The following is a 22,130-nucleotide window of genomic DNA, read 5'->3' as shown; positions in this document are numbered from 1 at the left end:
TGTGAACAGAAAGACTTCAGGGATAATAATTTTTATATACACACATACACAGGGATAGATCACGTATATTATTATGTAACTATATATTACACAAGCATGCATATATAGAGGACCACATTCAGCTTGATGAATATTTCTGGATGAAAAGTCGCCTCTTTTAAGTGCTGCCACAATTTCCAAAAACTGTATTCTCATACCTTTGCATAGGCAGTAGTTTTGATAAACCACTGTTTGAGGTATTTCTGTTCCACTTTTGCTCCTGAACGCCATGAGCAACCATTGTCATCCACCTGCTCATTAGCTAGAACAGTCTGGTCCACCGGATCCCAATTAACCAAGGCCTAAAAAAAGTTGCAGGAAGAAAAAAAAATATTTTCAGCAGCTATTTCAAAACCAGAATCTCACTTTTCAGACACCAAAAGAATTATCCAGAAACATTCCTTGGGCCCCTGAGTTTTCTACATTTTTATAACATCCATTTGAATCAGCAACATGGACTCAACTGAAGATGTTTTGAATATTCATCTTCTCAGAACTCAAAAAACCTAAGAATGCAGTTGGCAGCATTTGCCTTGACTGATCACGCTAGCGGGATAGGCTGACACTTGAATATTAAATAGGTAAGTGTTCCAATTGACTATACCGCAAGCTACAGAGTCTGATGCTTAAAAACTGTCCACCGCTAGTCCAAAACATTGAGTCAGACTGAGGGGGATGAATAACCAAGGATCTCCAACTTGAAAGGACAAAATCACAAGGAAGTATTATAGTGGTCAACTATATTTCAAGTGAAAGAATTGATATTTTCTACACAAAACTTCTGTCAATTCTGTGAATTACTTTTGGAATCATCTTTCCTTGTCAATACAAATACGTTAAAGAAAATTTAAAGCGAAATAAATGTTGGTGTTCAACTCTACAAACCTTGTTTTTGAGGGCTAACTGAAATACCAGACATAACATACTGGGAAGGGAGCAAAACTCAGAATCCTAACTGTCATTCCAGAAGTGGTATTCAATGCTAGACATTAACTTGAAAAAATGAACAGAAAGAAAAAAAAAAATCAAAGTGATAAAGAAGAGTAATCCATTATTTTGAGTGTTATTTCGTATTTGAGCTAAATCAAAGTTAAATCAGCCTGACTGAAAAACAGTGGCTCCAGCTCCATAGCGTTCTAATACATTAAACACTATCTGAAAATTTCAAATGCATTCTTTGGGTATGGGGAGGACTTAGTATCGCAATCTAAAAACTAATCACTGTCCTCATATTACTCATTTTACATTTTATCTATCACTGATCACCTTCTGAAATGCCCCAGTTTCCAAACAACTAATACCGCTTAGTTTTAAATATGCTACATATTCTTAGAAATAGTAAATACCACAACCATTTTACAAATCTTATAGTGAGGACAGCAGGAGGACAGATGCATGGATCCTCTTCCTTAGGAACACCGTTGCTGTTTTTGTTATCAGCATGTGGTATATATATGTGTGCATGTGTGCACGCGCATGAAGTCTGATTACCTAAATCAGTTTATACATAATTTATTATAATGAAATGAATGAAAGTCATTCTTTGATAAAAACAAACTCACTTTCAAATGAAGCTTGTGTGAATTCAGTATGTCATTGGAATTTAAACTTTTTACAGTTTGCCTACCTTTTATCGGTTACCTACCAATAACACCACAGTTTTTTATAAAAGGCTTCTGAAAATTAAAAGCAATCAATATATTCCACTATTACAGATCTATTTTCTAGACTTTCAGAACACACAACTTCTTCAGTACTAATACAACACATTATGAAGTTGGCTCTAAAGTAATGATCTTTTAATTTGTAAGTTCTGAAAAAAACCCCATACCACTACGAAGTTAAAATAACAGCTAAAGAGAGATAAAACAGATAATATTAAGAAATAATAAAATGCCAGTTGCATAAAGCAGTATTAGCATATGCTTGTATTAAACCAGCTATGACTCAAAGTTGAAAAAAATACTGTTTCTGTTTTGATGATATTGGATCAAATTTATGATGAAAATTTTAGAAGGTAACTGATCTATATGAGTGTAATTATTTAGCATAACATATTCTCATGATTCATAACAGGAAGATTTATCTAAATAAATCATGCAAAACAAAGCAAATACGCATTGAAGAAATTCGTAGCTGAAAGGTTTTGTCTGTGAATTTTTAGAGTTGCATTTTGTTCCTTCCATCTCTTACAGCCTTTTGACTAATATCCAGAACCTGGATATCACATTAAATCCTCAGTTCCTACTTGTACTTCACACAGGCAACTTCTTGACAATGACGGCCTCTGAAACTATGGCCCCAGGAAGCTGCTAAATGTCATCTACACAAAGAGAGCACAATGCAAAAGTGTATCAAGACCACAGATTATTTAGGTCTCCTCACTACACCAATGTAGACCATATGCTTTTAAGATAGGATTCATCTCATCTAACTTCAGGTGTCTATAGCATAAGTATCTATCTCCAGGTCTGGTGTCTATGGTTCCACTACAGTCTACAGATACCTAATCAAAATAATCAATAGAGTCTAGGCAGAAATTAATCTCAACCTGAATAAGACACCCACATCTGGCCAGGTCAATAACCTCTACAGTACATTGACCAGATCAGTATTGCAGGAAGACGAGAGAGGATTTTGCTACACTGAATAAAGATGTCCTCTATGGATGCTGCAGCACTCAGACAGAGATTGTTAATTCTCATAATTCCAGCTCCCGGACATATTGAGTCTGTCTCTCGCTACCAGGGTAATTTCTGGCCAGACACACATACTCTTGGAACAGAGCGTTACCTAGACTAACACTCGCTCTATATTACTCTTGTCGCCACAGTAAGGCTATGAATTATCTCCTTGTATCCAAAATGAAATTGTAAGACAGGAGGCTTCAACATGTGCAAAAGTACTGCCTAACATATATTGCAGGTAGGCTGAAGACATGGGATAAATATATGCTTTAAGTTTATATGACTGTTTGAAGGGAGCCAGGGTTATGGGCTATCTCTGCCATCTGTTTCCTGCCAAAAAGCAACTGGTTTATATCCACCAGAGATTACATCCCCTACAGGTCGACAGATGCTGATTTAAGTCCTCAAACTGATCCTTGGCTCTTAAGAGGGAAGCAGATCCAATCACTGGTACCCAAACACCTCCAGGATCCCACAGTACTGGGAGCCTGCATGCAAAATCTGTTTTGTCTATCATTACTGCTTCTAATGAAGCAGTAAGCCTTGTGCTTTTCAGATTCACCTGGGATCATTCGTCAAGCAAACAAATTTACAGACAATAAGTTTGTTATGGCAAAGCTAGGGGTTTAACTTTTTATTACAAACACAGAAAATAATTACAGGGGGAAAAAAAAATAACCCCCCCAAACCCAGCATGTTAGGACATATCAAATATTGAATCTTTTTGCTGGTTGTCATTTAAGATCTCTGAATGCATCTTGCCTATGGAAACAGGAGAAGTAGCTCAGTAACACCCTGCCATTCCAAATGCCACCTTTCACCATCAACCTCTTTCTCAGGGTTCAGAGAATAATTAGAGTACATCCCTAATTATATCCCATGGAGTTTCCTGGTTTCTATAGAATACAAACGAAATGTCAAAGCATATTTAAGAAATTTTAGTTTCCATTTTAAGTTAGAAACACTCACTAAATTGCAGCTTTGTTTAGGTGCAGCTGTTCAGGTATTTTGGAACTGCATTGCCTTGGCTATAGACAGAGCTCTTTGGAATGCTCATTTAACATCTTTGTTTCACCTCCTGCTTAAAAAGTTAACTGAACCCTTCCCTTTTCAGATACCCTGATATATATTATTTACAAAATATTGTAAGGTCAATATTTTCTTAATATACTCTAACAGAAAAACAGCTGTCACAGTCTCATAGCATCTAATATTTCTGTAATATTTTAGAGACCAATAATAGGGTCCAGGAATTGGATGGTTAGGCACATAATCTCCAACTACCCTATCTAATCCTATCAGTTCTGAGACAACATCACAGTAATGTTCTACAGTTAAATAATCTTGCTGCTGAAGAGAGTCCTCTAATGATCACATTATCTTATATGTTTTCATGAGAGGGAACTTAAGACCTAGAAGATTCTATATTAAAGCCATGAAAGAAACTAATAGTAGCTATTTTCTGATCCTGCACTTCAATGTAAATTACTGACAATAAATATTTCCGATGTGACTTGCTATAATACCTATTCATGTTAGTTAGTTAGTTACATATAAAATTTACCTGTATATAAAATTCAGTTGTATATAAAATTCATTATATTTTACAGTGATTTAAAATCAATAGAGCACAATAAATACCTATCCACTTAATGAATGTGAATGGACAATCCAGAAATGTGCCACTGACATAATGAGTGACTTGAGTTAGTGCACCTGCAAAGTATTAAAGGTCAAAGTTTGCACCTACCTCTTTCTGATACACTATCCCAGCTTCAAAAAGCTTAAGAAAGAGATATTGTGTCCATTTGTAGTACTCTGGTAAGCAAGTGGTTACTTCCTGCAGAAAGGAAATAAAATAAAAATTCCTGAATGATATTCTTAATATTTTCTTATGGCATTTTAACTTAAACAATTAACTCAGGAGTGTATAACACATGCCACAGAGAAAACATAAATGCAGTTTTGGGTAAAGTTTATAATGAGTGATATTCACCTGTACACAAAACCAGAGAACATAGGCTTTGTCCGGGTTTGATGTGCAAAGAAAAGTTTCCCTGTTAACATGGAATATAAGAACCCTGTAAAATCAGTGCTGATAGATACACAAACAGAAGACGAATGGAAATGACTACAGCTGCCTGACCAGGGAAACGGCAAAACCAGAAGAAAGTAGAACTCTATCAAAGAAGTCATCTTAGCCATGTCGCCTTTTCCTCTGTTGCTCAGCAATGAAAAGCAGGAGCAGAGACTGTCGACTGTTGAGAGGCAGCCGGGAGCTGGCTGCAGAGAAGCGAGCAGGCTGGAGGAGCCCACAGCCGAAGCAGCCGATACAGGAGAACAGCACTGAGGAACCGAGGCTGTTGGCAGAGAGAGCGTGTGGGGCAGACAGGAGGGAACACGGGGTAAGACTCTAAACTTCAAGATGAAAGACGTGCAAAGGATATCTCACAATCAAAGGTCACGCAAGCGACCGTTTTAAAAGGCAAGCCAGCTCAAGGTAGGAGAATGCTCTGGGTTAATGTGTGGAGAAAAAGTAAGAGTCGTGAAAGAAGTCACAAATGAGGGGGATTGTTAAGAGGCATATAAAGACATAAAAACAAAAGACAACATAAGAAGAAGGAATGAGAGTTAAGAGAACAGCAGGTGACAATATAATGGATAGCTTTTTTAAACTTGCAAACATTTTATAAGTTTTTAGTGAACTCTAATAATTAAACAACCTACTTATCACCTGCTTACAAAGTTCCATATTTTAAATGTTTGTTCTTAAAAAACCAAACTGCATTTCAAATAAACATCTCAATCTGTAAAGATGACTACAGGATTACGTGATTATAGGCTCCCAGTTTTCTTCACACAAACGCAGTGTTTTACCGGAACAATGGATACACAAACACTTTCACCCACATATTTTAAAGTTTGGCCAAAGTGAAAACAACTGTGTAACTCAGTATTTAAGCTCTTATTACATCATAAATATGTAACAATAAACAGATCACATTTCCCTCCTCAACAGCTTTCCTGTTTAACTTGCACTTGTTTAAAGAAGAAACATTTCTACAAACTTTCCGTTTGACCACATTTGTACTTATTGAAGTAGAAGATGACTCCTACACTGAACTTCAAATCAACAGGAACTTCTCTTGATTTTAGAGTTACAGGGCTGATAGCAAGCCACTGATAAAATTTATTCCGTTTGCAAATAGTTATCAACTACCTGAAATAGCTCCAAATGTGAAATGTCTTTCACCCAGGCTTTCCTATCATCTGAGCCTCCCACTACACACGACATCAGCAATATCATCTGCTACTCAAATGACATCTGAAACACTCTAGCATAAAAATTTTATTCTTCTTCTACAACTTTATATTCCAGTGCTGAAACATCGCTTCGAACAATTAATATGACCTTTGAATAGATATGCCTCAGAAGTGTGTATAAGAGGCTTTCAAGACCAGAAAGAGACATTTAATGGCAAGTTTTCAGCACAGCATGTGAAGACTTCGCCATTGCTTGATTAAACCCCTGTGCTCTGCACCGAAAAAAACACTTGATAAAAGCCTGATTTTCATCTCTCCAACTAAACAATATCCAGTTAATAATTTTTTTTTTTTCCCCTGCTTCTCCACGCAGTGGAGTTCTTCTGCCAGTGCGATGCCACTACAGGCAACAGAGCTTCATCACTGTAACATCAGAGACACAAAAGCAGAGAGACAATCCCTTTTGGTACAATATAAGATTATATGAGCAACAGGCAAACGGGTAAGACAACTGCAGTGAGTTGTCAAATAAAAATAGTAAAATGGACTCAGGTCCTTTTGGTCCTGAACGGCAGATGCCTGTTAACTGAAACAAAAAGAGATGACGTTTCTCAGTCTAAACAGACACATTCAGGAGAGGGTACAAGCTAACTCCTGGGAACAGATTCTCTCATGTCCATGCTCTCTCACAAGTTGTAAATTGACATTTTTTAGAAAGAAATGCAGACTGTTATCACTGAAGAAAATTTGTTGTGTGGTAGTTGAGCTGCAAAAAGATCACTCGAGCTTATCATTTAACTTTATAACCATCAAGGTATGAAGTAACACTTGAAGCTAACGAAGAAAGAGAAATTACATCACTACCAAGTGAAATGAGCTGCTGATGACAAGCCAGCAACCTCTTGTCAATCTCAAAATGTGTTTTATTTTTTTGTCCTATGGTTTAGCACGTTAAGACTTACGGTGAAAAATAATTTTCCATGTATGCCAGTTACTGATCTTGATTAAATAAATAATGTCTGGTAAAATGTTTCCATTAGGCTGCTATCATGCTTAAACTAAGCTGAACGTTAACATTTCTATTTATACTTTACAAGCATGACAAAGATTTGCAGTGCATTAACAGAACTGACATAACTCAGAAATACAGAAAAGGGTTTATAAAAGGGTTTGCAAAATAGCATGATGGAGCCCTTCCACACTGCCGAAACACCTAACCTTCTGCTTCTCATTTGTGAGCTGAGCACTCGCATAACAGCATACCTACAGAACCTCATACCATAAAGCAGTTCAGTGAGTATCTATAAACAGGATATTAGCATATTTTCTCCAAAAATAAAATATATACTAAAAGTCAGAACCCTTTTTACAAATATGAAATATGCTGCTCAGCTGTCCGCTGCATGTGCTCTTCAGTGCTCTGTGACAGATGTAGTGATCACCCATCGCCCCAGCATTTCAGCAGGCACTAGGAAACGGGAGGGACAGCATCTCCGTCTTCCCCCCAACCATTTTCCCTTTTCCTTTTGTCAGCTTGCTAGTTAAAAGGAGTATCTGATACTGTCACCAAAATGCATCTTTATCATTGGTTATTGTTACTGCTCCTTATTCCTACAGGAATGACACCCATTCATTAAAACAAATCATTAAAACAATTAAAACGAACCACCTTTTAAAGTGGTCTCCTTTTAAAAATAGCAGATATTGACAAGGCATATAAAAGAAAGATCCCTACCCTTACCAAAAACTACCTTGCTTAATGCACAGCAATCTGTTCCTAACGAATAGCATGATGGAGGGGTTAGTATCTTATTTATTTTTGCAAATAAATTCACAGTTACAGACTAAATAGCAGTATTACAATTTAGATTTGACAGCGGTGCGACTTGGGAAGCAACCAGTTCATGTTAAGGTTAAGGGGCCATTCATTATTAAAAAACCTGATAAACAAACTCCAGCTATCAAAAATATGGGAAAACCAACAGTAAAGAATCCTGGATAAACAAAAATCCCAAACTGGATGGAAAATTTTGGTCATTAATAAAAGGAAAACTAATTTTCAAATGCCTTGTTTTATAATTCATCATTTGTTCTAAATCTGTTCCATTCTCACAACTTTCTATTATGTAGCTCTGAACCTAAAACTGTTTTTTGTTTGGTTGGTTTTTAATAAGGTTACATCTTCAAGCTACTTTCATGGCTATTTTTTTTAAATAAAAGTAACATTTATGAGCTGCAGAAAAGTGTTTATTTGTTGTAAGATCCACCAGCTTTTGTGAATAACATATAACTAGACTAGAGAGAAGTAATTTCCTAGTTTATTACTAATCATTTTATTTCTAGGATAGTCTTACACTATCCTGAAGACAGACATGTTGCATTTGATACTTATTAAAAAGGTGATAAGAAGAAAAAGTCTGAACGGATTTTTTCAAAATCTATTTGGGAAGATTAAACAGTCTTTAATCAATTATTTGCCTATTTTGGTATTAAAGGGCATATACCACCTCATCTGGAAGTATAATTATTTGATTTTCAGAGGTTTAAAGCTAGACCAAACTACATTTCTAAATTCATTTGAATATTTGTATTTCAAAGGCCCGTAGTTTCATGCTTTATTAGCTACAAATAGAAATGTCATGCAGTGCCTGAATTTTAGAGCATGAGTATCTTTCCTGCAAAAAAGTAGCCTTGTATCAACGGTTTCCTTTTTTATTTAATTACAAGTAGAGTGACTGATTATCAGTGATATGTGGATAAAAAGAAAATTTAATAGGTAATGCTCTATCTACTGTTACAGTTTTATGCATGCTCAGGCAGTGCACAGGAATGACAACTTCAAAACTAAACAGAAAAATATCCACACAAAGAAAATGTACCAAAGATTTCACGTACAGAGCAGAAGGGGAACATTACTCTTATGCAAAAAATTATGTCACTTGGCATGCATGAATTGAAAAGACTAAAAAATGTTGGCAGCACAAGCTACCTTCTAGAAGAAAGTTACAGATTGATAATATAGTGGTGAACTGATGGCTTACTGGGAACATGCATTCAGTCTGACAGCACTCCTGAGCAAAAGAAAGGAAAAATGTTATATGCTCTTCATCCCTTGTTGCTGATGATATGAATCTTTGAAAATGATATTGCCTAATTCCCCTGAAAATCATGTTTAAAAGAAGTGGCAGGCAGTTTGCTATGCTGTCTGGGCTGGTATTTTGGAGAAATCTGATCACCAGGAATGCCCAAATTATTGTTATCTTAAAGCCAAAACTTAACTACCACGTTTTTTATTTTCCAGGTGTTTTTAATGTCTCTCAGAGATATTTCTTCCATCCTCAAACTGCAGCTTTTTAACCCTGGACCTGACAAACATAAATGTTCAGAATAGAAATGTTCTCTCTCATTATTTTTTTTTAAATCTCTCCCCAAAATCACACCATTTTCAAAGTGATTTAAATATACAACATTTATTACTTGAGGCACTTAAAATACCTACATGTTTCAGGGCAAAAATATCAGATCACTATTAGTATTCAAAACTACTCTAAAGCAAAGTACTTACAGAGCTATTTTATGCATTTAATTACGTTTTTAGTTTGCTTACATCTTCTGTTTAGGAGAATAATTTTCAAGTGTCTTTGTAACCTGGCTTTCTGAAACAATCTAATTAGCTTTTAATAATGCCTTATTTGTGGTGCCTTACTGGTTAAGTAATTTCACTGACTGCTACAACATAAAAATACTTTTGCATTTTGATTTGTAAGACAGAGAGAACAATGAAAAAAAACCCAGATAAATAAAAGGAAACTTCTAGTATCCCAGTGCACTGGGATTTGTTCATCATGATTTTACCAAGCAATAAAACTATAACTAGTCTTCATATTCTTGGACAGTACTTTCTTGAACACCAGACATGACTTTATAAGCAGTCAGCTTCTTCAGCACAGCTACATGCATGAGGTATTAAAAATGTACCTTTTATTATTTCCCCACTTTTTTTTCCCTTAACATTTGTAAAATGGTAAAATTTACTTAAGTTTCCTTCATATCATCCAGGCATATACTCTAAGTTGGCCACATAGGACAGAGACAGTTAACATAAAAGGTTCGCACTTTAAAAAGGGATCTAAGGTAGGGGAATGGCTTTCTTCCAGCATATATTTGCTAGGTACTATGCTCTAGCACAATGAAGGAGCACATTTAAGCAACACCAACGAAATTAAATTAAAAACAAACTCCTGTTGTGTATAATAGTCTAGGTTAATTAGACTAACCCATATAAAAAGTGTTTTTCTTGCATTTTTCATAGGAGTGACTAACACTAGTGGGTTTGTTTGCATTGTCACAGTATTTTGTAAGCCACTGATATAGTGCCATACAAGTACAGAGTAAAAAAAAAATTCCTTACCTCAAAGAGCTCACTTTTAAGATAAGTACCTACACAGTGCAGTGCATTGCTGTGCAAAGATGCTTGAGTTAGCCCAGAAGCAGTGCAGCTGAGGCAGCAAGATGCTCTGCCCAGCCTAATTAGCCCTGCAGAGAAGCAGGCTTTATCAGCCTGGAAAAGACACTCTGCCACAGCTTAGCTGTTTTGCTTCCAAAGGTAGTTCTTTCACGGCTAGCTCAAATATCTGTGCATTTGGAGATCATGTAATACAGATATATTTCAGGCATCACACATTTTTTGCAATGAATAAACATATCTATTTCTAACAGTTACCATTTAGGTCACTCTTACTCCAGTTAGTAAGGCAGGCTTTCTAGGTAAAATAAAACTTAACTAATAAGCTAAGGAGTGAAAACTCCAAAATTCATTGTGTTTTAAGGAACACTTTTTAGCTGTTTTAAAATCTTACCTTTCAAAACCACAAACTATGTGCCCCTAGAGCATTCTAAATCATTTTAATTACACAACTGTTCAAATTAACTTAGTTGTAGAGCATCAAAGCCCTTTCCACAAGTATTCAGAGACTTCTGAAAGTTCATTAACCAAAACATGGTTTACTAGAAAAGGTAAGCCTCAAAGAACAGGCACAGACATGAGAAATTACCTTCCCCTATATACTTATACTTCCTGCCATGGTTTTCAGTATTGTCAATTTTCTCTCTCTTCTTCAGAATGGAAGGGTTAAACAAAAGTCCATATACAGAAGTGAATTTTCTCCATTTTCTTGAAAGGCACTCTGCAACATTCAACTCTGGTGTGTTCCATAATACAGCCTACACATATGATTTCACTGTTTTGAAGGATTGCTGTATTATACATACAGAAAATCTCTGAGATGCTAACAGTTTTAAATATAAGAAAATAGTTGTCAAGGATGTGTGCAGTAAACCTTCCACAACAAACCTTTTATTTTCAGAGCAACTTTTTGGCTATCAAGAAAATGAAAAATCTTACTAAAAAGACTTATACTGAAAATCTTGCCATATATATGACACGATGAAATATGGTTTTCAGACGTAAGACATACAAATAAAAAACTTCACCTTCAAGATTAAAGAAAACAGATGGCAGGTCTCAGACTGCCAGAAAACTAATCCTTTTCCTTTTCAGATCTACAATACTGCTATAAAAATCCAAGATTAGCATCTCCATCACTCTATTCAGAATCATATTAAGGTGATAAGCAACAGTTATTGCTGAGAATATAGTGACTGACTTTGATTCACTGGTAAATGCAATAACCTTACAATTGCTTCAAAAATTAATTTCTTTTTTATCTTGAAAATGACATTAGCTTATGTCTGATCATGTTGGTAAGGTTTTTAAGGTGAACACCTGATTCTCAAGCATTAGTGTTTTAAACAAAATTTCTATTTTCCAAAACGGTACACCAATGAACACCTACGAAAATGCAGACTTACACTTCAAATTTAGAATAACATAACCAAACCACTATTTCAAGTTACTAGCTTTAAACCCTTGAGTATATTATAAAAACATACACATCGAAAAAAGCACTCCTCAAAACATATATACCTTAACACAAAGGCATGCTGCTTCATAAATATCTGTTTAGACTATTGCCTAACTTCTAAGACAGAAAATTGCTACTTTGAAAGAGCTGAAAAAGCAGAGAGAAAAACTGAAATGCAAAACTGAAATTACTTTAAAGAAAGATTCTCCTAAACCTTGAGATTGTCAGATGACGTCAGAATGTCTAAAGTAAGAGAAGTTTGATAAGAAGCTTGAGAGAAGCTCCATTTCCCACTTTTTTCAAGTGTAATTTTACAGTTTAACAACTTAAACAGGTCACTTTCAAAGACCTCTAAATTGCCATAAATAAAATGGTGAAATTCCATGTTTTTCAACGTTCCATCATGCAATAAAGCAGCACCCCTTAAAAAAGAAAATCTTACCCTTTCCCATGTAAAAGACAGACCTAGTGCATCAAACTGTTCCCTCATGTGTTGAATATTACTGCAAAATACAAAATAAAAAATTTGTTAACTTAAAAATATTTCTATCGTGAGATCATATTTAAAATCAGGTGCTTATAAAGTTCTGAGAAATCAAAAGCACTAGTTAACCTCTAAACTCTATTATCTCACTAACAGTGAAACTCAAGGAACTGTCATAATACTCAAATAATAATTTTAGAAGTTCCTAGTGTATTCTGGTTCAATTTCAACGGCTGTGTGTGCAATACAATGATTTTTTTTTCTCTTGATTTGAGCATAACTGAAAAGCAAATATGGCACTGCAGTTTGAGGGAAACATTCTTGAAGCATCACTTCTCATTATTTCTAATTATCTTCACTGTAGTTGAGCCAAAGGGCACTCTGAAATCTTCACAATGCACTAGGATGTACTTCCACCATCAGCTTAATCCTGCTCTATTCTGGCAATGCTATCCTGGCTGTATTTTGCTTTGGCTCTGGTGATCGTGTGGCTATAGGATGAATTGAATCGGTTTACCCATGCAACTGAAGACACGCCCTACAAAAAGTTCTCCAAAATCCCCTCACCAGTTTTCTTGCTTCCCTCTGACCAACAGGCTGATCACACCAATGCTGTGGCCACAAAAACAGCTGAGCCAACACAAAGGAGGTGGTGGGAACATATATTCTGAGAGGTGACAAGGAACCCCTAAACTTCTGGTGGCAGCACAGTCATAGATAAACTTAAGTCAACTGTCAAACTGTGGGGCTAGAACTTGCCCCAGATGGATTATATTCAAAATGTAGTATCAGAATGATACATCAGAATACAGAGTGAAGCTTTAGTTTGAAAATGTACTAAATACAGTTTAGTAAAATACTCACAACTACACAATATCAACTAGTCACCTGGTGTGAATTCATTCACACTATTTAAAACTGCTTAAAATTTCTTATGGACTTTTAAAATTTCTACTAAAATGCATTATGTCAGATAAAGTATCATCTATCTTCCCACAGTGGCTAATTTGACAGTCATGAAACCAAGCATTTAATTCTGATCCAGAACAAACCTGCACTGCTGAATAACTGAGTAATGCAAGTATCCCGTATTAACAGTTGCAGAGCCCCAGTTACACCAGAAAAGGCCTGCCAGCATGGTCATATCAGTATGGGTATACCAGGAAATCCTCTTATGGACTCACAGCTTCCACTGGGAGAAACCATACTTTCAGCAGAACTGCTTATATTAAAGTCCCACTCAAAATGAATAAATAAAATACCAATTAAAAAATTTCAAATTTGAGTGTATTTTCACAAAGCTTCTGCCACTATACTAACTCTTACTAACAAACGTTTCTGTGTGTTTTGTATAAGTAACTCTGTCTTCAATTTGTTTTATGTTTTTTTCCTAACTTTGAGAATACAAGAAGCAATAGTCAATTGGAGCTCATTTTAAATCACCTCTTCAGAAAATTATGATGCTCGGAAATTTGGTTGTTCCCTTTTTACACGGGTGGCTGGCTCTGCTCCAGGGATGACTTAAAACACATCAGGTTGCTATCACACCATCACAGCTTCACGTTCAGTTCAGTCACCCTTGCTGCAGGCATGAGAAACATTCAGGACAGGGACACTGGAGAAAACGGGAGGCAGCACTTAACTTCAGTGGTCAGACTTTAAACTGCCGGTATGCTGAACCAACTCCCTTCCTTAGCATTATCAAAAAAATTTGGTATGTAAATAATTTTCCTATTTGGTTGTTATTATAATCAGACACAATGATGATGTGCTAACTTGTCTCAGTTTGCTGTTATAATATTATTGTTTAACTCTTAAAACTAGACAATCACTCTTTTCAGTACTAAGGAAATTTTCAAAGCAAAATTTTCTTCCAGTATAAAACATATTGTAACTACTAGCTGAACTGCTTTAAGTGTATGGAACAACATGCACCTATTTACAAGAAAAGAGAAAAACAGAAGAGCACAGAAAGTAGCAGAAGAGAATCAGCTCAGCCTGTGCCCTGCCACATGCTTTTTGATATGACCAAACAGCTGGGATGAGACAGGCTGAGCTGATACGGCACTTTGCTATTGCAGCCTCTCTGCCCCGCACGCTCACTGCTTTTCTGTTGAGCCAATTCAGCTCAGTCAGCTGGCAGAATGGCTTTCTTCTGAGTTAGCAAGCTGAGTCAGTTCAACAAGAGGTCCTACCGGTGCCAAAGCTAGTACAATAGGTGAGGAGGGGCCACACAGTAGAGAGGAGGGGAAAACACTGACCCTTTTGTAGTCACAAGTACTTAAGGTCAGCCTCCTTGTCACAAAACTACAACCTTCACTTCTTTCTGCCTCATTCGTCATGTAGGTCAGGATCACAGTAACCCTCTATCTGCTGAAGGTTCCATCAAGATAATTGAGTTAAAAATGAGTCACTGAGATAAAACAGATATGCAGATTTGTTTTACAGCTGAAATTCAGTAGGCTTATTGAAGGAAGAAAGAAATCATCAATTTACTGACCGTGCTACAATATAATTGATAGACCACAACACACTGCACAGTGATGTTTCAGACTCAAAAGAACAAAACCAGGTTTTTGTGTCTTGATGGTAACTGGTTCTCACACATATTCTCATCTAAACCATACACGGAGGAAAAAATAACTGGGAATTTGTGTGTAGTGCACTCATGCATTCTCCCTGAGTGGAATCAGTTGCCGTCATATTTTAGCTGGAAAAGTATCAAGTATCTTAACGTGGGACCAGAAGCGCGACAAAAACTTAAAAGAAACAGCATTATCAAAGAAGGAAATGGATCAAGGTCCAAAAAGATACCACAGCTAGATTACTGCACCCAGAGCACAACAAACAGCTTCACTTAAGAAGATCGGTTTCTGAGTCATTTACAGAAATTAATGTTTACTTATATAACTTTCTACTCATTTTAAAGAATATTAGGGGAACACAACACCCAGTTCTGTGGTCTAAAGCCCAAAATTTTCACAGAAATCACCAGCAATAATGGCTGCTTATCACTTTTTAAGACCCAGTCTCAAATGAAAAAACTATCTTCTCTTTCGCATGGTACTGAAAACTGCTAGTAAATCTAACCACGTAGCTCATAATTTTCAACTGTGTATTCTATACTAAGATTTAAGTCACCATAATGAAATTCTGATTTATTTCTTACTCACTGATATCGGTGTTTGCGAAATGACACTCTTTCAATATTCTTCCTTTTTACAAGTTAGAAGTAATTGAGATTAAAACCTTGAAAATCATCCTGATACATTTGTTTTTCAAAAGTGAATCATTTGCACAGTCCCATAAAACATTGGCAAATAACCCTGGTTCTTTCTGTACCGTCTTTCTTCTACACTGGTTTTGCTCTGTTCTGTTGGTTTATGGGGGCCACAGTACAGGTATTCACAGTGGAAATGTCATATTACTTAAATTCATTAAAAGCTACCTTTGTGTCCAGCTTGCAGGGTGAAGCCCATGTTCAACTGCAGCATTTTCTGCTGGTAAACCAAATGCATCCCATCCCATTGGATTTATCACCTGTAAGCAAAAAGGAAAAACACAATCTTACGTAACTTTCTGGAATGGCATCAACACCACACACAGGCCTCTAAATAATGAACCGTGTTTTGCATTCAAATAATGAACGGTGTTTTGCATTTCAGCATTTGCTTTGTCTGAATTGAACCTCTTCAAAACATGCCCACTACGGCTAGGTCTGTTTTAAAAGATGAACATGAAGCACACTTGCTACCTACAATGTGATGTTAGAGGGAGCTTAAAGTATTATGTAATAAATCCTCATGACTATTGCAATACCAGGTTAACAATGACAAAAATCAATCCTTTGTAAATTTGTGTGGTGGTCAAAATTAGCAGCTGATGCTACTGCTAAACAGAAACAAATATTCATCCTAAAGAAGGAGAAGAAAGCAAGCAAAACTAATTGAATCAATGGTTTTATAACTGTACCTGATGTGTAGCCTACTTTTTTTCCTTTTTGCTGAAGAAAAAAAAAGAAAAATACCCTATCATAACCTTAAATCCAACAGATAAAATGAAGAGGATGGGGAAAACTGTTTTAGTCAAATTTTACTAGAATATCTTCTGTAAACATAGACTGTAGACTGAATACCACAAATAAATAAAGGTGGAAAAAAATGTTTACTGCAAAATATAATAGATAATTTATGTTGAAATAGATATATATCTTTCCTATTAACATGCAAATTATTTAGAAAAATAATCTAGCAATACAGTAAGTATTCAAAAAACCTGTTTAATAACCAGGGAAAGAAAGGCCAGTGCTTAAGATGCTGTCATTAAAAACACTTATGTATTGGATACCTGATAAAACCAATCCCATTTCTTACACCTACAAATGTGCTATAAATTGAATAACTATTATTAAAGTTATACAAGTTTAACAATAGCAAAACATGATCGAGTAACATTTTCAGGTTGTAAGAAATCAAAATTTTTAGCCCTAAAAATATAAAGAACTTGTTCTTTAGTGGCATGTAAGCAAACAAGCAATAAGAAAGCAAGCCCAGCAATACTAATCTCATAAGCTATCTCCAAGGGAAAAATCTGTTCATTTCCGAAGCAGAAGAGCTACTTTTGTCACTGGTTTGAATTATTTTTATTCTTCTTTGCCACAACCTTCCAATCCTCTGACTTCAATGGATTCTTTCATAAAAAATATTTTATAGACATGTTTATAAAGATGCCCAAGGTACCAACTCAGTGTAAAAGCAAGAGAATTTAACAGATGTGACTCCTCAGCATTCTTGTTTTCAATACTGAGCTAAAACTAAACCTGCTGTATCGCATTACTTTGCTGGTGCAGCAACAAAACCAAAGGTATTAACCTGTGATCAGCTGTGATTCAAGCCAGTACAGTAAGGGTCCATGCACAGCACATTTTTTTCATGTATAAACTTAATAGAAATCGGAATGCTACGCTGTGTTACAAATTTTCCCTATAATCAGACAGATTATTGTTCCTCGTATCACAGTGTCAGAAAATATAAGAGTCAGATTTCCTAACTCCCCACTTCCTCACGTTATAAGCGTTACATGGAAAATCTCATTTGCAGCCTAAACCACTTGCAAACGCCCCATTGAAGCACACTCCCCAGCCCTTCTCCTCTCCCTCCCTCAACCAGTAGTCAAAACTATTGGTATAAAAGACAAATAAGAAAGGTAAACTTTACATAAACTACAAATCTCAACAGAATTTTTTAAGGACACACTAAAATATTAGTTTCTTCAGCTCAGCTCTTTTTGACCACTACTATTGCTGATCACCTGTCTCTGGACAGAAATGATGAAATAAAGCAGATTTTTTTTTTTTTTTCATGTATAATGCATATTTTTTTAAACGCTGTTTATTTAGACAAATGCCCTACATTTGCATCCCTACAAATGCCTTCTTTTACTACAAGCTGATGCACATTAGATGAGACTGAAAAAAACTACTCTTGATTAGTTTTTGTAAAATTTGGCTTCTGAAGGTCTCCTGGATAAAGATAGGCAGCCAAAAGCAAGGCATAATCTCATTCCTCACGCTCATGAGCAAAAGGATGTGGGAAGAACAGTTTCACTACCAGCTACAGGCTCCCCAAAAGGGCTGACTGATGCTCCAGACAGCTAATGTGCCGACATTTTATCACTGTACCATCAGCACTAGCAGGAGTTATCTGCTCACACAGATCTTCCCAATTCTAGCATGTATATTAAAAATATCATACAGTGTATTCACTTATCACATTCAAAAGACAGTTCAATTTAACAACCAACAGCATTCCTCAAGTTAAAGGGCTGAAGAAATACGCTAATTCAAGTTTCAATCAGAAACCTGAATTTAAAGAGACATTAAAAATATCCTCAAATTAATCTCCAGGATAGATCTATTTATGTAGTTGCTATAGAGATGAATGTAACACGCACAGTGGTTTAGCAAACGATTTCAAGTTTATTGTCTCTTTTACTTCTCTACCCTGAATGGATTTGAAAGGTTTGTGAAATGCATTTGTCTAAACAATAGGTCAGCTGCTTCTGGCTGGAATGTATGTTACGTATCTACAGTTAAAATGCCACGGTCTCCACGCGGCACTTGGAGTTACATCTTAACTCTACTTAGCCAACATAAAACACAAGGCTGAGATTAACTATATAGTTCTGAAAAGCATCAAAAATCTCAAGAGACATGGAAGGGGAGAAGAAAATATACTACTAACATGTCAGAAGTTGGCACAAAGAATAAAGGAACAGTTCAACTGTTCAAAACAAAGAAAAAATAGGAAGAAAGCAATTTTGAAGACCAAAGGGTATTCCTTGTAGCTCCTTGATGGGTTGGTCATAGGCTAGCAGAAAACATGGCTGCTCCCTCCAGCATTACAGACGAGCAGAAGAAAAGGAAAAAGAAGTCATCTACTCTCTTGAAAGCTGACTCGAATGGTTCTGACAGCAGCCTCTAAACCTTATGCAACTAAGGGATCAATTCTGCTCACTAGAGTGACCATTCTTCCAAGCATCGCTTCTCTGTACAGATAGTATTTTCTGTAAGCTGCAAGGAGAAAGAAAAACAAATAATGAGCATATCTTGTAGAGAGAGGAGGCCTGCATATGTCCGAGGATGTCTATACCTGGTAAAAGAAGGCAGGCTATAGTTTCAGTCATTCTAAGACAGCAGAAGCCAGTACTGTCTCCAAAGGCAGCTGTGTGTTTCTGGTCTTCACGATGAAGGAGACAGGTAAACTCTTCCTGGTTAAAACTACTAGGTTAGTCTTGAACACAGAGGGCTTAAGATCCTCAGAAGTTCACATGATCTGGCAGGATCAACTATGAAAGACTGGCATTTTCTACCACTCAGTATACTATGTTTTGCACAGGAACCTGAAGTCGCAAGGAAGTGATTTATTAGTGTGTGGGGAAACAAAGTGCTTGGTAACTACCACACTGAGCGGCCTTTTCAGGAGCAGATTATTAAAAAGGAAAACAGTTGCATCTTGAAACATTTTAGATCCCAAAGACTCTGACCTTCGTATTATCTCGAGGCATCGCTGTAAGAATCATTTCACAGCATGGTCAAAAATCTGTCGTTAAGGATGGCTAGAGCTCTTAATGTGACTGTGGGACGAAGCAGAGGAAGACACAGTAACTCCATTAATTAATTTCTGAGATCTCAGCTCTTCCTTTCAGAGAATTTTCATCTTATTCACTGCCGTAACAATCAGCCCATCACACTGACATTAGTAGGCGAGATCAGCAGGTACTATGTAACACAAAGCTGACAATGATCTCATAACACTCAGTTCTCTGCCTCCGTCAACATAACTAGGACAGACGATTCAGTGAATTTTCCTTAATGTTTGTAAGGAAACAAAGAACTTGTTTGCTCTCCTGATGTGCTCAGTATGCCTCAAAACTCTGACCAGGGAGCTGACGTATCTTACATCCAGATTGACGCATTCTAAATTTTAAGAAAGACACCAGAACCAGTGTCAAAAATGCCTGTAAATAAATGTATTTGTTTCAGAGAATGCGTGATAAGAGAACTAGAAATGAAAACGAAGAGGTTAGCTGACAGACTAGTGATTTGAATCAATACAGCAAAGTCTACATTCCTGTCTCTAGTTACAGCCCCATGACACACTCAACGTGAACTAACCAAAAAAGGCTGACAACACAGGTGATCCGTGGTCACGAGTTCCAGCTGCCAGAAAACACCCCTGGCTCCAGCGGCAACTTTCTGTCATCTTCCTTGCAGTTGATCTCGCAACTGTGCAACCACACACAAGTGAGGCAGTAAGGGCACACGGTTGGAGAGGGGAAAGGAGAGGACGACTGCTCCTTCCACTGGCTGCTACGATTAGGCTGAACATGTTGAAAATCTGATTTGTAGATCGACAGATTACAGATACAACACATTTTAAATACAAGGCCTCCACCTGAATGCAGCCTAGATTGTCTTTTAAGCGTACTAGGTAACAAACACCGTTATACAACAGCTGAAAATTACCACCACCACACAAAAAAAACCCAAGCAGACAAGGCACACCTGGAAATAGATTAAAATAATGAATTTTTAACTAGTGTGTACATTCTAGCAAGGACTATTTCAATGATTCTCTACAACAGAATGCTGCATATTTGCATTCTGATAAGGCACTTTCAAATTAAAAAATAATCAACCCACACAGATTTCTATCAAAACATAACTCTGCTTATAAAATGCTCTCATTTATTTCTTGTTCTCACAAGATATAAAATATAAGAAATTATTCTACATCCACACATTACTACAAACATTTAGAAAACAAAGGTGTCACTCGCCTCCTTAATCTCACACATTCTTGTATAACATAATTGCATTTAAAATAATATCTCGTTTTCTCTCTCTTTCTTTCAAAATGAAACAGAGTGAGCTAATTAACACTTTCCGTACTTGCTACTGAAAAACTGAATTTAAATAAGACTCAATTCACACAGGATACCTGTAATACTTTCACTTGGTTTATACCATAGAAAATAACCTGGCAAAAGGACACAACAGCCTCACACAAAAAAATGGTGGAGAATAGCAGCTAATGATGATTGGAAAATGGAACTGTATTGAAATAATTCATCCTACTGATGAATTCATTATAAAGTTCAAATTAAACTTGTCTGTCTTTCTTCAATACCATTCACTTCTGCAATTTCAGGGGTATTAAGATTCACTGCTGAAAGGAAAAACAATTAATGAAAATACATCCAACTTAAAAAAAGCAGCTCTGGATAAAACGAAAACACTCTAAGTCATTTTGGGATATTGTGGAAATATCACTGACAATATTCCAATCCCATCTATCAGGAGTAGTTTAAGTATAAATCAAGAAAGCTGATCCTAGTGTACAGGAATTTCAGCCTGAATTGTCCCGTGATCATTCTCATTTCAGCACAACTTGCATATGACAGCCTCGCTGCGGTATCAATTACAATTAAAAATTTTATTAAAAAGATATCACAGGAACTATTGAACTGAATCATTCCCTGTTTACTGATTGCTAAGGGAATTATTCCCAGGCTTCTCAGAGGCACAAATCATCCACTTTGGAATTTATCAAAGACATGATAATGATAGCATGATAAAGCAATGGTAAATATTTTTTCCCCAAGCAGCAGCAGACCGGAAATCTGCCATGGTGAAAATCACCATTAATATCCCTATAATTTGTACATGGCACTCTCAAATAATGAATAGGAAATCTCTTAACTTCTTACAAAACTCGTACATTTGAGTTCACAACACGCATGTAAATTTACAGAGAAAACACAACCAGAAACTTCACAGTTTAGTTCTGGATTGGTTTACTAATAGATACAAAATTGTAATTTAAAATACATAAATTAATTTTTCATAGCATTTTTAAAGAAATATGTTCGTAATACGATCTGTGACTAGAACTCTCCATACACAAAAATTGTTTTAATTGCACTTCAAGAAAAATGTTATGCTTAACACATTTTCGAAAGAGACTAGCTCATTGCATTCACGCTAAGTAATCTATGTGGTTTACAGTTCCCACGCAAAGACTTCGAACCTCATCTTCAGTAATTAGAATGTAAACAACTTATCTTACCACAGATGTACTCTACAAATCATTTAGCCAGCAACCTAATCCAAGTACATGACAGAGTTTGTTTCCCGTGCGCTGCCTACGGGCACTTGAGGAGTGTTGGAAC

At 36.2% G+C, this 22,130-nt stretch overlaps 1 protein-coding gene across 3 annotated transcripts in view; it reads right to left on the bottom strand.

Moving 5' to 3' along the window:
* Positions 1–22,130, bottom strand: part of LARS2 (leucyl-tRNA synthetase 2, mitochondrial) — an 89,544-nt gene that overhangs the window by 57,692 nt on the left and 9,722 nt on the right. For 2 of the 3 annotated variants that reach the window (XM_082304787.1, XM_082304788.1), the window contains exons 4-7: positions 15,847–15,938; positions 12,357–12,417; positions 4,477–4,566; positions 198–341 (exon numbers count right to left, since the gene is read on the bottom strand). In XM_082304787.1, coding sequence (XP_082160913.1) covers positions 198–341; positions 4,477–4,566; positions 12,357–12,417; positions 15,847–15,938 — 387 coding nt within the window. Of the gene's footprint in view, positions 1–197; positions 342–4,476; positions 4,567–12,356; positions 12,418–15,846; positions 15,939–18,640; positions 18,768–22,130 lie in introns of those variants that run through there. The other variant, XM_082304789.1, reaches the window with a different exon arrangement.

This window comes from Platalea leucorodia, assembly GCF_965183815.1.
Source record: "Platalea leucorodia genome assembly, chromosome: 1".
Lineage (NCBI taxonomy): Eukaryota > Metazoa > Chordata > Aves > Pelecaniformes > Threskiornithidae > Platalea > Platalea leucorodia.
This window is presented reverse-complemented; position numbering and strand designations above follow the sequence as displayed.